The sequence below is a fragment of the Seriola aureovittata genome, chromosome 10, assembly GCF_021018895.1.
Source record: "Seriola aureovittata isolate HTS-2021-v1 ecotype China chromosome 10, ASM2101889v1, whole genome shotgun sequence".
In the NCBI taxonomy this organism is placed as follows: Eukaryota; Metazoa; Chordata; class Actinopteri; order Carangiformes; family Carangidae; genus Seriola; species Seriola aureovittata.
In genome coordinates, this window is record NC_079373.1 from 8,962,501 (window position 1) to 8,980,373 (window position 17,873).

The 17,873-nt window shown below is 40.3% G+C and overlaps 1 protein-coding gene and 1 long non-coding RNA gene across 9 annotated transcripts in view; one reads left to right on the top strand and one right to left on the bottom strand.

Annotated features, from left to right (window-relative positions):
- The window catches only part of LOC130176752 (caldesmon-like), a 29,589-nt gene that overhangs the window by 1,886 nt on the left and 9,830 nt on the right, over positions 1 to 17,873 (bottom strand). For 2 of the 8 annotated variants that reach the window (XM_056388028.1, XM_056388027.1), the window contains exons 2-17: positions 17,759 to 17,862; positions 13,193 to 13,321; positions 12,164 to 12,488; positions 12,029 to 12,070; positions 11,318 to 11,932; positions 10,852 to 10,887; positions 10,675 to 10,742; positions 9,632 to 9,881; positions 9,415 to 9,540; positions 7,506 to 7,549; positions 7,307 to 7,385; positions 6,380 to 6,511; positions 6,176 to 6,301; positions 4,536 to 4,607; positions 2,204 to 2,240; positions 1 to 190 (exon numbers count right to left, since the gene is read on the bottom strand). The exon at positions 1 to 190 is cut by the window's left edge and continues 1,886 nt beyond it. In XM_056388028.1, the coding sequence (XP_056244003.1) occupies positions 174 to 190; positions 2,204 to 2,240; positions 4,536 to 4,607; positions 6,176 to 6,301; positions 6,380 to 6,511; positions 7,307 to 7,385; positions 7,506 to 7,549; positions 9,415 to 9,540; positions 9,632 to 9,881; positions 10,675 to 10,742; positions 10,852 to 10,887; positions 11,318 to 11,932; positions 12,029 to 12,070; positions 12,164 to 12,488; positions 13,193 to 13,321; positions 17,759 to 17,832 (2,172 nt within the window). In that variant the 5' untranslated portion in view covers positions 17,833 to 17,862 and the 3' untranslated portion in view covers positions 1 to 173. Of the gene's footprint in view, positions 191 to 2,203; positions 2,241 to 4,413; positions 4,439 to 4,535; positions 4,608 to 6,175; positions 6,302 to 6,379; positions 6,512 to 7,306; positions 7,386 to 7,505; positions 7,550 to 9,414; positions 9,541 to 9,631; positions 9,882 to 10,674; positions 10,743 to 10,851; positions 10,888 to 11,317; positions 11,933 to 12,028; positions 12,071 to 12,163; positions 12,489 to 13,192; positions 13,322 to 13,686; positions 13,778 to 17,758; positions 17,863 to 17,873 lie in introns of those variants that run through there. The other 6 variants (XR_008828918.1, XR_008828917.1, XM_056388033.1 and 3 more) reach the window with 6 other exon arrangements.
- Positions 13,878 to 17,873, top strand: part of LOC130176759 (uncharacterized) — a 30,835-nt gene continuing 26,839 nt past the window's right edge. Inside the window, exons 1-2 of the long non-coding RNA XR_008828919.1 lie at positions 13,878 to 14,279; positions 15,508 to 15,603. This is a non-coding gene — a long non-coding RNA (uncharacterized LOC130176759). The remainder of the gene's footprint in view (positions 14,280 to 15,507; positions 15,604 to 17,873) is intronic.

The window sequence follows — 17,873 nt, forward strand, 5'->3', positions numbered from 1 at the left end:
AAGCTGGAAAACTTTGATGGTGGAATCCTTTAACGTCACTCATCATGGTCCCTCGTCTTTTCCTCATTCTGGTGTGAACTTCTCACAAAACACAGGTGTGTTGAAGGGATATGGATGCACACACAGTAGCAGAGCCTTCAGGTAAGGTTTGATTTAAAGGGGGATGTCAATGGTTACGGTCTTACACCTGCTAATAGAAAGAGAGACATTAAAGATAAATTAGTCAATGTGTCCGTCATTGTTGCATTTAAAACTGCCTGATTTACCAAAAATTATGAGGTGTCAAATGAGATTAGTCTCAGGGCTGTTAATCAAAGCTTTTACATCCATATTTCTCTATGTACATAATGTATGTGTATGTGCGTTTGTACGTCAGACACAGTCCTCCTGTTGCTGACACATACCCTGCAGTCGAAGCCAGGACACCTTTCTGTGTGATGATTGAAAGCTGTAACTTTCGTCATTTGCCCTTTACTCCATTGCTCTGTGGTCTATTTCTGATGAAGAAGCGGGGACGCTCGCTATTTAGGGTTGAAGCTGACGCTCGACAAACGCTTTTCCACTCCAATTGTTCACACTCTGGCTCAAGCACTGAGGGCTTGTCAGAAGAAATTTGACTTTTGATCATCAGCTTGACTGAGCCAACATCCATGATAGGTGAATGTCTGTTTTCACAGTCAATGTACATTTAAACTCTTCTTCCAGGCTGCAGGGAAACATAGTAGGTCTTTATCATTAACACTGAGTGAATAAGCCCGGTGATCGAGCCCGCTTTGCTGCTTAAACGGTTAGTAATCCTTCCCAGCAGTCAGTTGTAATGTGAAAATCAAGCAGCTGCACTGTGGTATGCCTAACAGCTCGCCGACACTGGGCAGCCCAGGTGGCACCGGGTGAACAGTGCAGTGCAAAGACATGACAGCCATGCCAGGGGTCTGGAAGCTTCTTTATACTGGGAAACAAGGTCAGGGTGAGGGTTTTCTTTAAATATAGACCATAGTGCCATAGAGCTGAGCCAATGCTCAATAATCTCCAGCAGCAGATTTGATTTACAGGGAGCAGCTACTCTGGCACAAAAGAAGGCTGGTGGGTTGTAGTGTCCACAGGGGGCTATAAATCAGTCATGGCCTGCCCTCCTCGCCCAGAAAATGGTGTGAAGGACAGAGACGACTCTACTAAACTCTGCTTCCCCCAGGACTGATCAGGATAAACCCTGGTTTTACATGTGGTAAACATTTACAGTCAATGGTGAAGGAAATATTTAGTTAATTTAATTTAGTTTATTTAATTAACTAAATGTAGAAACTGCAAAAGTAAAAGTAACATTACCTCAATATAGTAAAGGCCTTGCATCTAAAATTATATTTAAAGAATATGTCTCAAGTCTTTCTACAAACAATGGTCAGATGCCCATATACGAACGATGAAAAAGTTTTTGCTTGTTGAATCATTTGTCCTATTCATACTCTTTGAGCTCATGCTCGAATTAGCTCTCTGTGGAAATATTCCTGCACTGCATGTCAGCAGAGAAACACCGTCCAGGAAACAACAGGAGGGAATTTTGCCCTAAAAATACTATGACTTCGAAAGACACCCAGTTCATTTGTCAAAGTGATGAAGCCTCATAATAACAGTTATATTAATATTGTTGTTATTATTGTTGCACTGATCAAGGACTGTTGGTTTGGTCTCCCTGAAAGCGCATTAGGAAAAAAACTTTTGTTGGCCATTATGGAGAGGAGGAATCAATAACTGTTTGAGTCCATTTGAGCATGACTGATTTGAAAAATTGTGGCCCTATCCTTTAAGTGAAAGCATTATTAAAATTAAAAGTACCCATTATGAGGCAGAATAGACCCTGTCAATGTTACATGATACATTAACAAGTAAACAGTGTTTCAGTGTTGCAGCTGGTCATGGTGAAGCTAATTTAAAAACTTCATAGACAGTTTAACTTATAGCAAAACTCTCAATCATGGCTTTGTGTGTAAAATCTTAATCTACAATAAACAGTAACTATAGATAAATACACTGGAGTGAAAAGCACAATATTTGTCTCTCAATTGTAGATAAGAAGTGTGAAGTAGCATAAAATGGAAATGCTGAAGTAAAGTTCAAGTACCTCACATTTGTACTTAGGTACTGCACTTGAGTAAATGTACTTAGTTACATTCAACCACTATTTCCAATCACTTAACAAACTTACCATTTGTGACAAACTTGCTCTTTCCTCCAACTGCCACCTGCAAACAAGAGGATGAAGGAAAGACACAGGAAATAACTCGGTAAACACATATTTAGTATACCCTAGTGAAAACAGATGATGGCGTCGAAACATTTCTTCATCTTATTCTGGGATTGATCTTGAGTTTAGGTGTGTGGACCCCAGGAAGAATAGCTACTGCTTCATTCAAGTTAATAGGGATTCTAAGAAATGACATCATATGAAAAGCTTGGTTTCATTTGTGGATAAATAGGAGAAGAGAGGTGAGGGTGAGAGAAGGGGACTGATTTGATTAATAATATACTCCCACAGACATTACATATGTTACTTCTTAAGTGTTAAGAGACTCTTCCATGAAAACAATGAGTGAAGTCGTACATCAAATAGTCTTTTTAAAGCACTTTGACCAAATAAAATACATCGGCATTCAACCATAACCACATACACTCAACTATAATGTCCTCACTGCAATGCAGCTACTATGTTGGCATGAAAAAGCTGTGCACAGTGCAGCCAAAAAGTCCTGTAACAATATATTCTGTAGATCACACTCATGTTTGAAAATAATCCATGTTATAAATGAACAACAACATCAGAGCCAAGGAATACTATTCATGTCCTCAAAGCCAGTCTGGGAACCAATGACAGCATGTAGATAATAAAGTGTATATTACACTGTGTGCGTGAGAGGGATACGGAAATCCACACTTCATCACATCAAATTCAGTATTTCCATTTCAGTTCAGGCAGCTCAACCAGAGATTTTAAATTCACCATACATCCTGCTTTTAACAAGAGATAATGCTTGTTCACAGATTTATGAGTTAGGGACTGTATGAAAATCATTATTGGGGGCGGGTCTGAATATACTGTTTCAATTAATAATAAAAAAATAATTAATTTCACGACTTCTGTAAACAAGAAAGGAGCGGAGAAAGAAGTCACACCGCCACTATGCCTGTTGTAATCTGAGCTGTTCTTTGTTTTGGTAACCAGGACGGCTGCGCATAACCTACATGTTAGTGCATGTGAGTCCCTCCTGTTAAAACCTTGGCCCTCTCCACATTTATAAAGACACAGTGATCGCCCACAGGTGAGACGGCACAGTGCAGTATGCAGCGTTCAGGTGAACTTCCTCCTTTTTCGAGTAAAAAAAGAACAACAACACGTTTTTGTCTAAAAAGGCCTCCGACAAAGAAAGAGATAAGACCAGAGCACAGGAAGACTGGCCATGGGGACTACTGGTCGTCAAAAACAACTGTTTTTTACATTTTTACCGGCTCAGTCGGTGTCATTCATGCCGCCGGTCCCAGCGGATAAGACCAAGGCTGAATTTTTTTGGCCAGTCCGACTGCGGAGCCAATACTGGTCATACTAGCATCTTATTACAACTCGGTTAGGTTTGATTGTTAGGGGACCTCTAGTGGCTGTAGTAATTATGGCAGGAGTAAAGGAGGAAGCCAGGTGACGTGGTATGTGGAGTAACAAAGTCTGTGTTAGGAGGAGGAGAGAGGTGGATGGATGGGTCAACAAAGCACGGGACATTCACACAGGAGACAGCTGTTTGTTTCCTGTTTGAAACCGATAGTCAGTGTTGTTTGTTTGATCCACGACCACGCCACAACATTAACTACAGGTTTATTGCTGTAACCATGACGCTCAAGTCTAACCTTGAGAACATACTTATTTTAACCCAAACCATGATCTTTTCTAAACCTAACCAAGTAGTTTTTGTGTCTCAACCTAACCGAACTGTGACCGTTCAATTAGTATTTATTATTATTGATAGCCTGCCAATGGTGCGCTCCTGTGGGTCCTATCCGAGGGTGGGGTCAAACGACCTCTGTGGCTGCGTGAGGTCGGAGGTATTGTTGTCACGAAAAAATTGCTACATAGTCCCGTTAGAGGTCAAACCTCTGCAGGAAACCTTTAATATTTTTTATTGACAAGGGAAGAATGAACTAGTACATATAATACATATCCCTTCCCATTGTCTGCCCCCTTAGCTCCCTAATAATATCCATTCAGTCCCTTCGTGAAAATTAATGTATACAGATTTTGATTGAATAATGTTCAACTTTTGAATTGACTGAACTGAGAAAGAACAACTCCAAACCAAAACAGTGTAAAAACAGTGTAAACATCACATCATCAGTCACACCATGCCTGCTGGAACGTGCACTGAATGTTACCTCTCTCACTCATCTATTAGGTAGACTGAATGAAACAAACAAACAGGGTCATGTCACCGTCAATCCTTAAAACATTAACATCGCCCTCCCCTCATACAGTTCAAGAGGTGTATGCGTGTTACCTTGGCAGGCGCAGAGCCCTTCTTGGTTTCCCACATGCCACGCTTGTTACCAGCGTCACCTGGTTTCACATCCTGTCACAAAAAAAAAAGAACCACCAGGCTGCTTTTAGCCTCGTGCAAGTATTCAGATTCTTTACCTTAGTAAAAGTTCCTTCACAACAATGTGAAAATACTTAATTTCAAGTATTCTAAATCTTACTAAAGTGAAATTGTATTATCAGCAAAATGTGTTTTAAAGTATTTGTACTCTGGGTATTCTGTATTCTGGAGTAAAGATTACAATACTTCCCTCTGAAATATAATGGAGTACAAATACAGTATAAAGTGGCATCAAATGGAAATATTCAAGTAAAGTACAAGTGCCTCAAAACCATACTTAAATACAGTAATTGAGTAAATGTCCACCACCGGTCGTATGCAATTATGATTTCTATCCATATCTATAATGCTTGTGATTATTAGTTGTAGTTGTGATATAATGTATGCAAGGTACCTTTACCAGTTTGAAGATTGGACAAAGAACAGCAGGAAAAGTTTGAGTGAGGAAAGCTGAAGAAAGGAGTGCATTAGCAAAGGGGAAAGAAAGGCAGAGGAGAATTAAACAAGTTAACACAGTTAACAAACAGAAGAGAATTGAGACATTTAGAGATACAGACATGCACTATACTGCTGTACAGCTTAATCCCATCAGGGGGAAGTGTTGTCACAGAAGTAAAAGCAAGGTTGCAACCGCTCCTCTGGCCAAGACGTTTGTCACTAAAGATATCTTGCTCGTAAATTTCATGTTGGAACAATGTCGCACTTCATCCAGCAATGCCACTGCCTGTGGACATAGTGTAATGTCTCCAGAAGACCTGGTAGGATTAGCAGCTGATGTCCTACTTTAAGAGAGAAGGACACAGTGACCGCCAAGTATCCGGGTACAAGTGACCTCACTTAATGGCGCTATATCATAGTAAATAAACAAAATTAATAATTCAGTGCACTTGTCTTGGTTGTTTTGTCAGTGTTGTGGAATAGGATAATCATCTCGCTTTTTGTGATGAATGTGAAGGGATGTGGCCTTTTACCCTTGACTGAAGGATACTTTGATTGTGGAGTCACAGTGAGACAAAAATATGTTGTTTTTTGGCAGACACAGAGTCAAAACTTTTTGCAAGCACTGTATGATTTATGGGCTGTATAGGCTGTAATACAATCTTGAAATACCAACAGAGACCAGTGTGATTGATGGTGAGGCGTAGAAACGGCTGTGCAAGGAGGCACATTGGTATTCAGCCGTTGTCAGTAACAGTGGGGAAGAATATTCTACTTCAATCCAATGTTTTCCCGCAGGTTTATGCTTGAATACTGCATTCATAACTTTCAGGTCATGTGAAGAATAACACACACAGGGTGTTTAGGGCTTTGCTGGCAGATGCTGTTGAGTAAACTGTCCATGTGGTGTCACTAGACTCCAGACACTGCCCACTGTTGGAGCTCAGATATAAAGGCTGCAGCCAACAAAAGGCTGGCATGCTGATGTGCAAATGAGGACATTAGCGTGTACAGAATATCGAGGGATTACTCTGTTGAAGTTAACACTGGTGTCTAATTTACAATAGCTCGTGTGATCAAGACGAGGATTTATCAGGCCTTACTGCCGGCTTTGCTGCTGCTGGTGATGCTGCTTCTGGTGCCGGTGTTGTCTTCTCTGCCTCTGCAGGCTTTGCCATCCAACTGTTGACACGTCCAGCCACACCTCCTTTGATACCAGCCACAACATCCTGGGAAAAGAGACATCTTAAATACTGGATCACATATCAGTTAACCTGTCTATCCTTCTCACTTTCTCAATCCTTCACCTTGTTGGCAGGGGCCGGGCTTTCAGAGGAGCCACCGACGTTGCCCTTCTCCCACATGCTCTTGATGCTACGCGTGCCTCCTGTAGGAATATCTGCCATTGCAGATTTGGGGGATTTGGCTTCTTTGTTTCCCTGTGGAGACAGAGGATGGATTTCATGACTTTGTAAATGGCAAAAACAGCTCAACACTGACTGTGGATCGCTGGTGGAAAGTTTCCAAGTACATTCACTCGAGTACTGTGCTTGAAGTGTTTGTTGAGTATTTCCATTTCATGCTCCTTTTAACTTCTGCTACATTGTTTGATAGCTATAGTTAGTAGTGACTTTACAGATCAAGATTTTAGATTAAAGACAATGTGTATGAGTTGATAGCAGTTTCACCAAGGAGACATTTACCAACTAAACTGCTCTGTTTTAGGCACAAAGTGGTGAAACTACCCAATACTTCACAAAAAAGCAAAGATTCAGTCCAAAGTCCAAAAGATTCTTTTTTTTTTTTTTTTTTGCTTAACTTTGTTTTTTCCATCTTTCCTACCCCATTAATCATCTCACTGCCTTTCAGATAAATCTTGTGACCCTTCAGAGAGGGCTTGACTGCTCGGTTGGGAAACATGGGACTAGTGTGTGTGTAGCTGTATATAAAGTGGTTTAAACTAACTACCTCTAAAGATTTGATAAAAAGTAAAAACAAAATGGAAAAAATATATCACTTGTAACGGTTCATTTTCTTTGCGAAATTATACATTATTTTTGATTCATTAAGTACAGTTTATTGATAATGCTTTATACTTTAGGATTTTGAATGCAGGCTTTTACTTGTGATGGGAGTATTTTCACATTGTAGTATGGGTACTTTTACTTCAGTAAAGGATCTTAGTACCTCTTCTACTGCTGCTGAGGACAGTGAATAATATTGTCAAGTCTCACCTGGAGGGCAGAAGTGTACTGTTCTAGTCTGTTGCCTATCTTGGAGACAATTGGAGTGTGTGACCCTCTGGCTGCGGTGCTGTAAGAATGAACGACATATTGGGCATTAATATGGCCAATCACCAACCGCTGGTTCATTCATTTGTGTTTCTTTAGTTCTATACTTTACTTCACCACAAGATCCCCTTTCATGTCTCACCTTTTCTGGGCTGATTTGCTCAAGAATTCTGCTTTCGCCCCGATCTGCACAAACAAAACAACATGTTTAAAGTTACAAACCCATCTGTCACTGTCATGCACGCATAAATAATTTGGACTTGGTCGAGCTGTTCTGGCTTCTCTCTAGTTTCCAGGACGACCTCACTGAGAGGCAGACCAGTCTGTCCCTGGGAGGGTCTCTCTGTACTTGAACACTGTGTTGACTGGTGCCTGACTGATTGAGCTGGAGAGTTTGGCTGTAAGGGAGCCAGGACACACACACACACACACACACACACACCGAGACACACACAGAGACACACAGAGACACACACAGAGACACACACACACACACACGCACACAAACAAAAACACACACACACACACACACACACACTGAGACACACACAGAGACACACACAGAGACACACACACACACGCACACAAACAAAAACACACACACACACACACACACACACACACACACACACACAGCCTGCTGTTCAAAATGAATTATACTCTCCATGTACGTGCAGAGTTGAAAAGACACACACACACACAATTGTCAACATTCCTCCAAAAATACTCCAGCAAGAAAATTACCCAGTCACGGTCTTGTTCGTCCACTGCCATATTTGAGTACAGTTCAGACTCCAGAGCACATCTTTTTTTAATTCATGTCAACTATCAATATATGGCTGAAAGGGAATTAAAACATAAATTGAAAGGAAACATGTTTGACCATATAAAGGGAAAGGGAAAAGGGAAGAAGCTCTGCTTCTTTTGTAGAGAAAACAATTGCAAACAGATCTGCTGCTACATGGGAGGAAACAAACATCCTGTGTAATATTCTAAAGTTTGAAGACTGACTGGTAGCAATGCTTGGGAGTTAATGAGAGGATCAATATCACTCTCATGTCTTTTTGTCATATATGAAGCTAGAGTCAGCAGCCGGTTAGATGAGCTTTAGATAAAGACTGGAACCAGCTAGCCTGGCTCTGTCTGCGGTCACAAAATCTGCCTACGGGCACCTTTAAAGCTCACTAAGTAATACATTACATTTTATTTGGTTGCCTCATAAAAACCACGTAGAACACTGTAGAGACGGAATATTGTGATTTTACAAACACAAGGAGCTTTAAAGATGCTGGTAGATGGATTTGATTATCTATGGACAAAGCCAGACAAGCTGTGGAGGGCCCAACATGTGTCTCATAGAAGTAGATTGTGTGACTCTCTATGCTTTATCTTACAATAAAACTGCATAAAGTTTACAGGATAACTATGTTCTGTAGGTCTTTTTCATCACAGGAACTTAATGTAACACTTGAGTTATCATATGTTGAAATGTAAAGCTAATACTTGGAGAACAGCTGGCATGTATGTTTTGCTGCCTTGCTATGGGTAAACTGTATGTTGTTTGCACAGTGTTTGATGAGTACACTTCTAGTTTAAATTCATGTCTTATGAAAGAGAGAGAGAGGTCATTTTAAATGGTCTCTCCACTTACCTATAGTGGCATCTACCCATGCAGATAAATTACATTTGTTTTGCAGTGCTCAAAAGCATTTGGAACATTTTGAAAATGAAAAACAACCCCTAACCCTAACTCCGGATAATCCACAGACCATAATGTCAACAGCTGTCATGGGTTTGGTGACAGTAGTTCTGCTGACAGTGAAGTCTGTGAATAATCCAAAGAAACCAGGACCCTGTTCATGGAGAGAAATGTTGTGAGCATACAAAAACACAAACAAAAATCCATTTGTATTGGGATGGAAATATCAAAGATGAATAAGTGGGAAGATACACTATTTTCTTATCAAATTATTGTGAAATTTAGTTCTTTACTTTGCTGGAAACCCTGTAGAACATCTGCAAGGTGCCTGAACCACTACTCCAGAGCTCACCTTGGAGGAGCCTTTGGGACTGATAGCAAACACAGGTTTTCCGGTGTCTTCCTCTTTCTGTTTCTTCTTCTCTGCAGCCTCTGCCCTCCTCTTCTCTATCTCCTCCCTCATCCTCTTCCTCTCCTCCTGTTACGAAAACCACAATTTACGGTCTCATCTTTGTCACTGGTTACAAACATACTCCTCTAACAGTGAGACTTACTCTCCGATCTCTCACCTGCTCTTTGGTTTTCTTGTCCTCCATCTCCTGTTTCTTCTGCTTCTCCTCCTCCTCCAGGATCTTCCTCCTCTCCTCTCTCTTCCTCTTCAGGTCCTCCAGCTCGGCCTCTGCGTCCTGCTGCTTCTGCTTCATCTTCTCAAACTCCTCGCTCTCTGCGTCATTTCGCCGGCGCTTCAGCTCCTGCAGCTTACGTTCGGCCTCCTGTCGCTCCACGTCATCTGCCTTAGTGGAGGGAGTGCTGTCCCTGCTCACAAACACATAAGTTGTATACAAACTCATGTTTCATCCTACTGATGATTTCAAAATGATTGAAACTTCATCATACTTTATGTCCTTTATATCCATCCTCTCAATTCCTCATATTCCACATAATTATCTATTTTTGAAATATTTATGTTTATTTATTAATCTGTTTATTAATTCCACAATTTTTAAGCGTATCGCCTTTGATTGTTTTGTTTTTTTGCTTTATGATGTTCAGTGTTTTTTCCTTTCTTCTCTTATATACTGTCTGTGTATCGGTCCTGCATGTGTGTGTGTGGGGGGGGTCTGCTGCATGCCCTTACAGGAATAAATAAAGTTGTACTGAATTGAATTGAAAGCACTCTGAGAGATTTTCTTGAAATTAGAGTATCATTCCAATCTGAAGATACATACAAATACATTTTAATTTGCAATGCCCATGGATGGATTACTGAAAAGGCCCACTAGGCACAGGCCGAGGGGCCCAAGAGGTCAGGGGGCCCCTGGTCCAGAGCCTCTGTTTGCAGTGAAGTGTTTGAAGAGTTACGACTTCAAAAAATTATGTGACCGAATTCTTTCAGACAGGGGGTCCCTATAGGAGGCATGGAGGGCCTTTTTCTGTCTGTGCCCATGGGCCAATTTTCTCATAATCGGTCCATGGTACCGTCCACCTCTTATCAAATACTTTAATGAAATGGCATGTATGAGTAATTAAATGGACGACAGAAAAGCCATACATGAAAGGTGTAGGTTAAAACATTGTGTCTTACTGAAATGAGGAGTCAGGCAAGATTTACCTTGATGTCTTGTCCGTCTTCTTAAGCTTATTCTCAGCGAAAGCTCCGTTCTGTTTGGTTGGTTCGTTCTTGTAAAAAGAGAGAAAAAAGTTAGACGTCAAAACGCTGTTCCTACTTAATATACAGCTTCAATATTAGAGGAGCAATCATTATGAATGACAATCAATTTTGTTTTACCTTTTCCTTAAAACCAAATCTCTTTGGCTTCTCCTCCTTTACACAGACGACAAAACAAGGAACAAGATTAATAAAATAATGAAAACAGCAGGCTCAGTTCAAACAAATAATGTTGAAAACCCACAAAAACAAAAACTAGCCATTAGACAAATGTGGAGTCAAAGGCCTTACAGTGAATGTAGCTCAGATGTAAAATGAGGGCACATCACTATGTGACATCCTCGATACCACCTCCTCTTTTATCCTTGTGGCAAACCAAACACTGTGATCTACGGCCAGGCCACAAAACTATCATACAGCAATTATCTGCAAAGCCTGGACGAATCGAATGTGGTCCCCCAGTGCCACTTAATCCAAGAGATTAAGGACCAGTGTCACATTCAAATGTCTGTATTCTGCGGACAGAGACCTCATTTAAGTTTTCCAGGTTTTGGCTGTTGGTAAAAAAAAAAAATCCCATCAGTACCTCCTCTTTCTTCTTCTTTTCTTCCATCTCTCGCTTTTTGCGTTTATCCTCTTCCTCTTTTTTCTTTTTCTCCTCAGCCTCCTTTTTCCGCTTTTCCTCCTCTTCTTTCTTCTTTTCCTCCGTCTCCTTTTTCCGTCTCTCCTCCTCTTCTTTCTTCTTCTTTTCCTCTAGACCTTTCTTCATCTTCTTTTCCTCCTCCTCCTTTTTCTTTTTCTCCTCCATTTCTTTCTTTCGTTTTTCCTCCTCCTCTTTCTTCTTCTTTTCTGCCATTTCCCTTTTCTGTTTTTCCTCTTCTTCTTTTTTAATTTTTTCCTCCATCTCTTTTTTCTGTTTTTCTTCTTCCTCCTTTTTCTGCCTCTCTTCATTTTGCTTTTGTTGTTGTTGTTCCTCTTCCCTCTTCTTCCTTTCCTCCGCCTCCTTCAGCTGCCTTTCTTCTTCCTCTCTCTTTCGCTTTTCCATTTCCCTTTTTTGCCTCTCCTCCTCTTCTATCCTTAGCTTTTCATCCATTTCTTTCTGCTGTTTTTCCTCTTCTTCTTTCCTCTTCCTTTCTTCCTCCTCCTTGTCAACAGCTTCCTCAGCAGCATCTTTCTTCCCTACATCAACCTCAGCCTCCTCCTGTGAGAGAAGTTATATTTATTTAATTTTTCTATAATTTTCTGTGCATATATTATCAAAATAAAGTCACGAGGAAGCTAAAATAAGAGATCACACCTCATTTCTTGTGGTTGGTGTTCTTGACTCCTCAACAGATTCCTGTCAAGAGTAAAAATAACTTTAGAATATAAAATCTTTTGTCCCTCTTCAGTACATGTTCTGCTTCAGAAAAAGATAGAAATTCATCTTTACCTTCTCTTCTTCCTTCTTCTCTTCTTCCTCTTTCCTCCAGGAGTTTGCCACCTCCTCCTGGGCAGGATTCTCCTCCTTCTTCTCCTCTTCTTCCTCTGTGTGTCGCTGTCTGCTGCTGCTGATGGAGGACTGCTCCTCCAGTGTGCCGTCTGTGCCGTTGGTGCTGATGGTGGGGTCGAACTCCTTCTGTCTCTCCATGGCCTCCTTCATTCTCTTCTGCCTCCGCTCCTCCCTCTTGGCCAGGCGCTCCAGCAAAGCCTGGTCATCATCTGCACCTCCAGCACCAGTGGTGGTGGCGGAGGACTCGGACCCAGTCTCTGTGACACTGTAAAAACATGACATGGACTTGTTCATAAAGCAGTAAAGGACGTGAACTCAACTACACACACACAACAGGGATCTATTATCAAGTCTTCTGCTTCACACTATGATTTGGAATAACGACAAGTTGAGAAATGGTCAAACGACCAAACAGACATAGCTAATCTTCAATCTTAGATGAGGAACCTTGTAATTATTATTTTAATTATTTTAATAAGTAATGTGGGTTGTAATATAATGTGTGGCCATGCATCCCTTTTTCTTCACCCCTCACCTTACTCATGCATTTGATTAAGTTTGATTAAAAAACTGAAGTTTTTATTTCCCCAGCTGTTTAACCGTCTTCACTACTCGCTTTGATACCTTTCCTTTACACAAATTAGTTTGAGCTCATGACTGGCAATGGAGCTCACTGACTGGCAATGAAACTTAGTACAGACAATGCTGTTGATAATGTAACTGCAGCTGATCTGTTTCAGCTTCAATTTAAATGAAATATATATATATATATATATTATATATATATATAGCATGTTTTGCTGTAGAAGCATACATTTTTTAATTATTTAATTGATTTAAAGTAATAAGAGAAATTCCATCATGAAGGAGAATATTTACATAACAATTAAGTCGACAAAATCTTGGGAGGTTTGTTTCTGTCTTGTGACTCTTGCATCACTACAGTAAGTCCCTTCATCTACACTGTACCTGTTAGTGTTGATCACATCAATGGTACTAGAGTCCTCTGAGTCCCTCATCTTCTTTCTCTCTTCCCTCGCACGTCTCCGTCGCTCCCGTGCTTCCTCATCATCATCATCATCGTTGGCGTAACCCACACTGAAACATCACATATGCAGATACCCAGTACATATTAACAAGTTGGTTGAATGATAAAAATGTATTTTTACTCCAAAATGAGACAATCATTTCTGAAAAAAATATTTTAAATATGCTTTTAGTAAGTTTTCTCTTCCGCTGAACTTGGTTTCTTGCTGGTAGCAGGTGGTGATGATCGTTTCTTGACAAGAGCTTCGGCCATTGTTGTATTTACAAGTCAAGAAGTTATATGTCCTCTGAGCAGGAGGCCACCGTGAGATGCTATCAGAAAGTAACGAAACGGGCCGCGGCTAGCTGGTTAGCGTGCTAACTTTAGTAGAAGATAAGACTTGATAGAGACAAGAGTTAACATTGGTGTTGCTTACCACCTGGAGACAGCTCTGGGCAAGTAAAACGATGACGTTTGACGCTGAGCTCACAACGTTTCTTCTAGACTGGTAAATACACGGCGCTAACGTTAGCTATAGAGCAATAGCTAAATGTGGCACGCCCAAACATGTGTGACCATTTTTGTGTTAATTTTAAATTTTATTTACGTAGTAGTAATTTCTAGCGACTTCAATAGCCTGTCATCAGCCTGGGAAATTAGTAATAATTTCGAAATGTAACTGTGTAATGTGGACTGTACAGGAGGACGGTGAAGCCACCTCAGGTGGAACTGTTGCCATGGAAGCAGTTGCGCTCACGTTGCCTCAAAGGGGAACTTCCGCCCACACCCCACATGCAATCTGGAAAGCGAATTGTTCTGTGTCTTTACTGCTGAACTTTACTTGTAGATTGTAGGTTAGTGCTTGGTAAAAATAATACTTACCGTTGAAAAACCAAGTCTTATTTGTACATCAATTTTGCAGGAGTTTGTGACATTATTTTGAGCATTTATATTGTATTATTATACATTTATATATATTGAAGTTTGAAAACCTGCGACAGCGTCAGGCTACTTGTTTTGGCTTTACAGGTGAGTTAACTGCCGTCACACGGAGGTAACGTGGGATTTGAGTACCTGTATACGTGCAAGAATGTGGACAGGTTTATTTTCTTTGCACAGTAACTATTTGAGTAATTATTTCAGCTCCTGTGCACGTCAGAGATACCGGGAAAATGTTTTAACTGTTTTTATGTTTTAGTGCCTTGGGTATGAATATGAATACTAAATATTAATGCTTTAGGTTTAGAGCTTATACGTCTTACAGTGAGAATGACTCCTAATATGGATAATGTGCATAATTTTACTACCCAGAACAAGTGCAGCTATTTCTGCTATTTCAGATTTACAGTTGAATGTTGCTTGTTCAAGTACACTGGAATAATACAACTTGCACTATATATTTAAAGGTGACTGTATACCACTATGTTGCCTAAAGTATGAAACTGTATCAAGTACATTTGAAATTGGACATTGGACTGTAGCAACAATGGATGACAATATCTGGGTGAGGTCAAATTTCCCTTTTATCTACATTGTGGAGAGAAAAAGATGAGGTGATGAAGGAAATCTTTCTAGAGTGGAAACAATACTAGATGTAGAATTAGAGATGAGAGACAATGCCAAAATTGTTGCTCTCCTGTCTCTCCCTCCATCTTCCACATCTTTCAACATCCTGTCATTGACTTTGATCCAACTGTGAAAAACATTCACATTGAGACTCTTGAGCATGCCACACTATCTTTGCGAGCATCACCAGGCTTTATGAGGCAGGGAGAAAGCTTGAAATGGCCCATTGATAGCGCATGGGTATTATTTAACTCTGCTCATCTTGAACCCACAGTACAATGATTTACAGATGTTGTGAGAGGGCGAGGTGGATGGGAACCACAAGAATCCTTTCTGTGTTTAGAACAGAGACAAAGGCCCAAATGGGACGGAAATCCAGAAAATCCCCAGGCAGAGGTTCCTCCAAATGGCACGGGTTGCCACAAGGAATCATTGAGGAAGTAATTCAATTAGATTACTCCACCCAAAGCTAGAGGCCTGCTGTGAGATTTTTACTGTTACATTTCCAGATGAGTTACCTGAGGGGTAATATGATGAGGGCTTCTTTGGCCATCAGGAAAACAGAGTGAGATGAGGGAAAAGAGACTGAAAACTCCACTCAAACTTTCAGCTGAAGCATTCAGAGAAGGATGTGTTGTGCTGAAATAAAAATGGGAGTCAAAACATTCCAGCGTCTGCATTGTTTCCTCAGGCTGCAGAGAGGAGCTGAGAAGCAGGAGGGCGGTGAGAGGCAGAAAAAGGCAAGGCAGGCTGTGTTGGCACGGCTGGCAGAGCTGGCTTCAAGACTGTGAGAAAATTCCTTTTTTTCATTGAGGCTCTGATAGGACATCTGATATGACAGCAACTGACTCCTGAACTGAAGGAAAATGATGTGTGAGATGTAGCCATGGCCAAATTTCACCATCATCTCTTGATGGATAAAACTGATAATTGTACATATTTCTAACACATCCTGTTTAAAGCCCAAAGAAACAAGCCATTAGCTCCAACATCTCTGTGAGCCCCAAGACCCAACCCTGTCTCCTTGAAATCATGTTTATATATATTTTTTAGGAATTTTAATTGTGACCAGATTATGTTTTCTATTACCGTAACAGGATATGTTGTTACGTTATCATTTGTTTTCTAGCAAAACATCCAATCTTGCAGCACAACATGCACTTACAGTGACTATATGATTATTAAACAGTTTTATGCTTATGTATAGCCACTCACAGCACTTAGCAGGTTAGCAAAGGTCATGGTCTTGTTTAATACAGAAAAAGTTCACAGTGACTTCTGACACAATGAGTTTGTTTACATTTAACCAAAACCACAATCTTTCACTAACCTTTTTGTAACCTAAACCTAACCACAGACCAGGGTCTGGATGTAAACTACTGTCTCCAGTGTATTTTGTACACCAACCAAAAAAAAAAAAGAAAAAGTGAAACCATTTCCCAAAAGACCTGGTCATTGTATGTGAATGCTAATTACTAATATTTAACTAATTATTAATACTGAAAATTGAGTAAGTAGTGCATTTTTTGGGGACTATTTTCGGACTAACACAAATCGGGGGCTCTAATGAGTAGGTGTGGCAGAAGAATGGTGTTTACAATGAACTTAAAATAAAGTACAGTGCCCACATTCATTATAATGAAGGAACAAATTTTAGACAACAATGAAGCTCTGTGGCACAGGAATAAGACAACACTTGTTACCAGGATAAATTTATTGTTGGTTTTGGTCTTGCCATGGGATGGATTTGTTGACAATAGGAAAACATTTAGACACCACCATCACCACCAGACTTATCCTTTTAACTCTGCATCACTGTAAAGGGAAGCCAATAGTGCTGTAACAAATGCCATTGTGTAAAAATGTGGCTCACTAATTAAGCAGCGGCTGACAGCTACAGGTGTGAACAGTTGTGTTAATTAACACAGCTGTTTTCACTTTACTTGGGCTGATGACATCACATGAGGTCCCTGGGGTTTCACAGCAGATTATGGTTTGTTTGGTTCATTTTGTTTCTCAGTGGTTCCTAAATTACTTCTACTTGTTTTGGCACTAATTATGAATACAGCTATCAAACCTGAGTTTTTGCTCATTTTTCTCAAACCCTTTTTTCACCCTTTCAGTTTATATCAATGTAGTTTATCCAAGCATTTAAAAATGCAGCTTTACATTCAGGAGTACATACTTTACTCCCAAACTGGATGACAGTAATGACTTTATAACAGTACTGTATATTTATATGAGAACAAAGAGAGAGGGAGGGAGACGACAGAGAGCAAGAGACAAATCCAAACAGCAACACAGCTGACTGACTCCCTAATGAGTGAAAAGGGAGTCAAGATCATTAAGCAGCCATCCAAGTCCTGTCTGCTCTACTCTGCTGCTTCATGTTGAGTCACACAGGCACTCACAAATCCCTCATGCAAAAATACATACACACCTACGCAGAGTGACTTCCTCGTGAGCAGCTGCTGTCTAATAACTGTCAACAACTGCAGACGTGGTTTATAAATGACTGGGAATGTTGGGCCTTAATGATCCAATATGGTCTGCTGAAGCCGTCCGGTTTATCTCATGAATGGTGAGTCAGACAGTCAAATACTGATGAAACTATGAGGTCTTGATTTAAGATAATATGGTGTAGGATGTCACCCATCCTTTTATAGTGCTTGTACGATTTTTACCACATTCACCTTTTTAGGACTGAATTTCACTCATGATTAAATGTCCATGTCTGTCTGTATGTATGTGCTCTATATATTTTTTTAATAACAAAAACATAACATAACCAACAGAAAAAGGGGACAAACAAAACAAAACGACAACATCAGAATCGCATCAAAACAAAACAAGATAACACAGTCAAAATTGTACTTCTAAATAACGCAAATACCCGACATATGTTCTTCATATATTTATGTGTTCTCAGTGTGTTCACCTACTTGTCAGCGTCGAGGCGCATCTGCTCTCTCCTCTGCCTCCTCAGCTCCATGCGGCGGTCAAAGTCATCGTCCATGATGCCCAAAAGATTCTCCTCACTTTCTCACTAAAAGACAC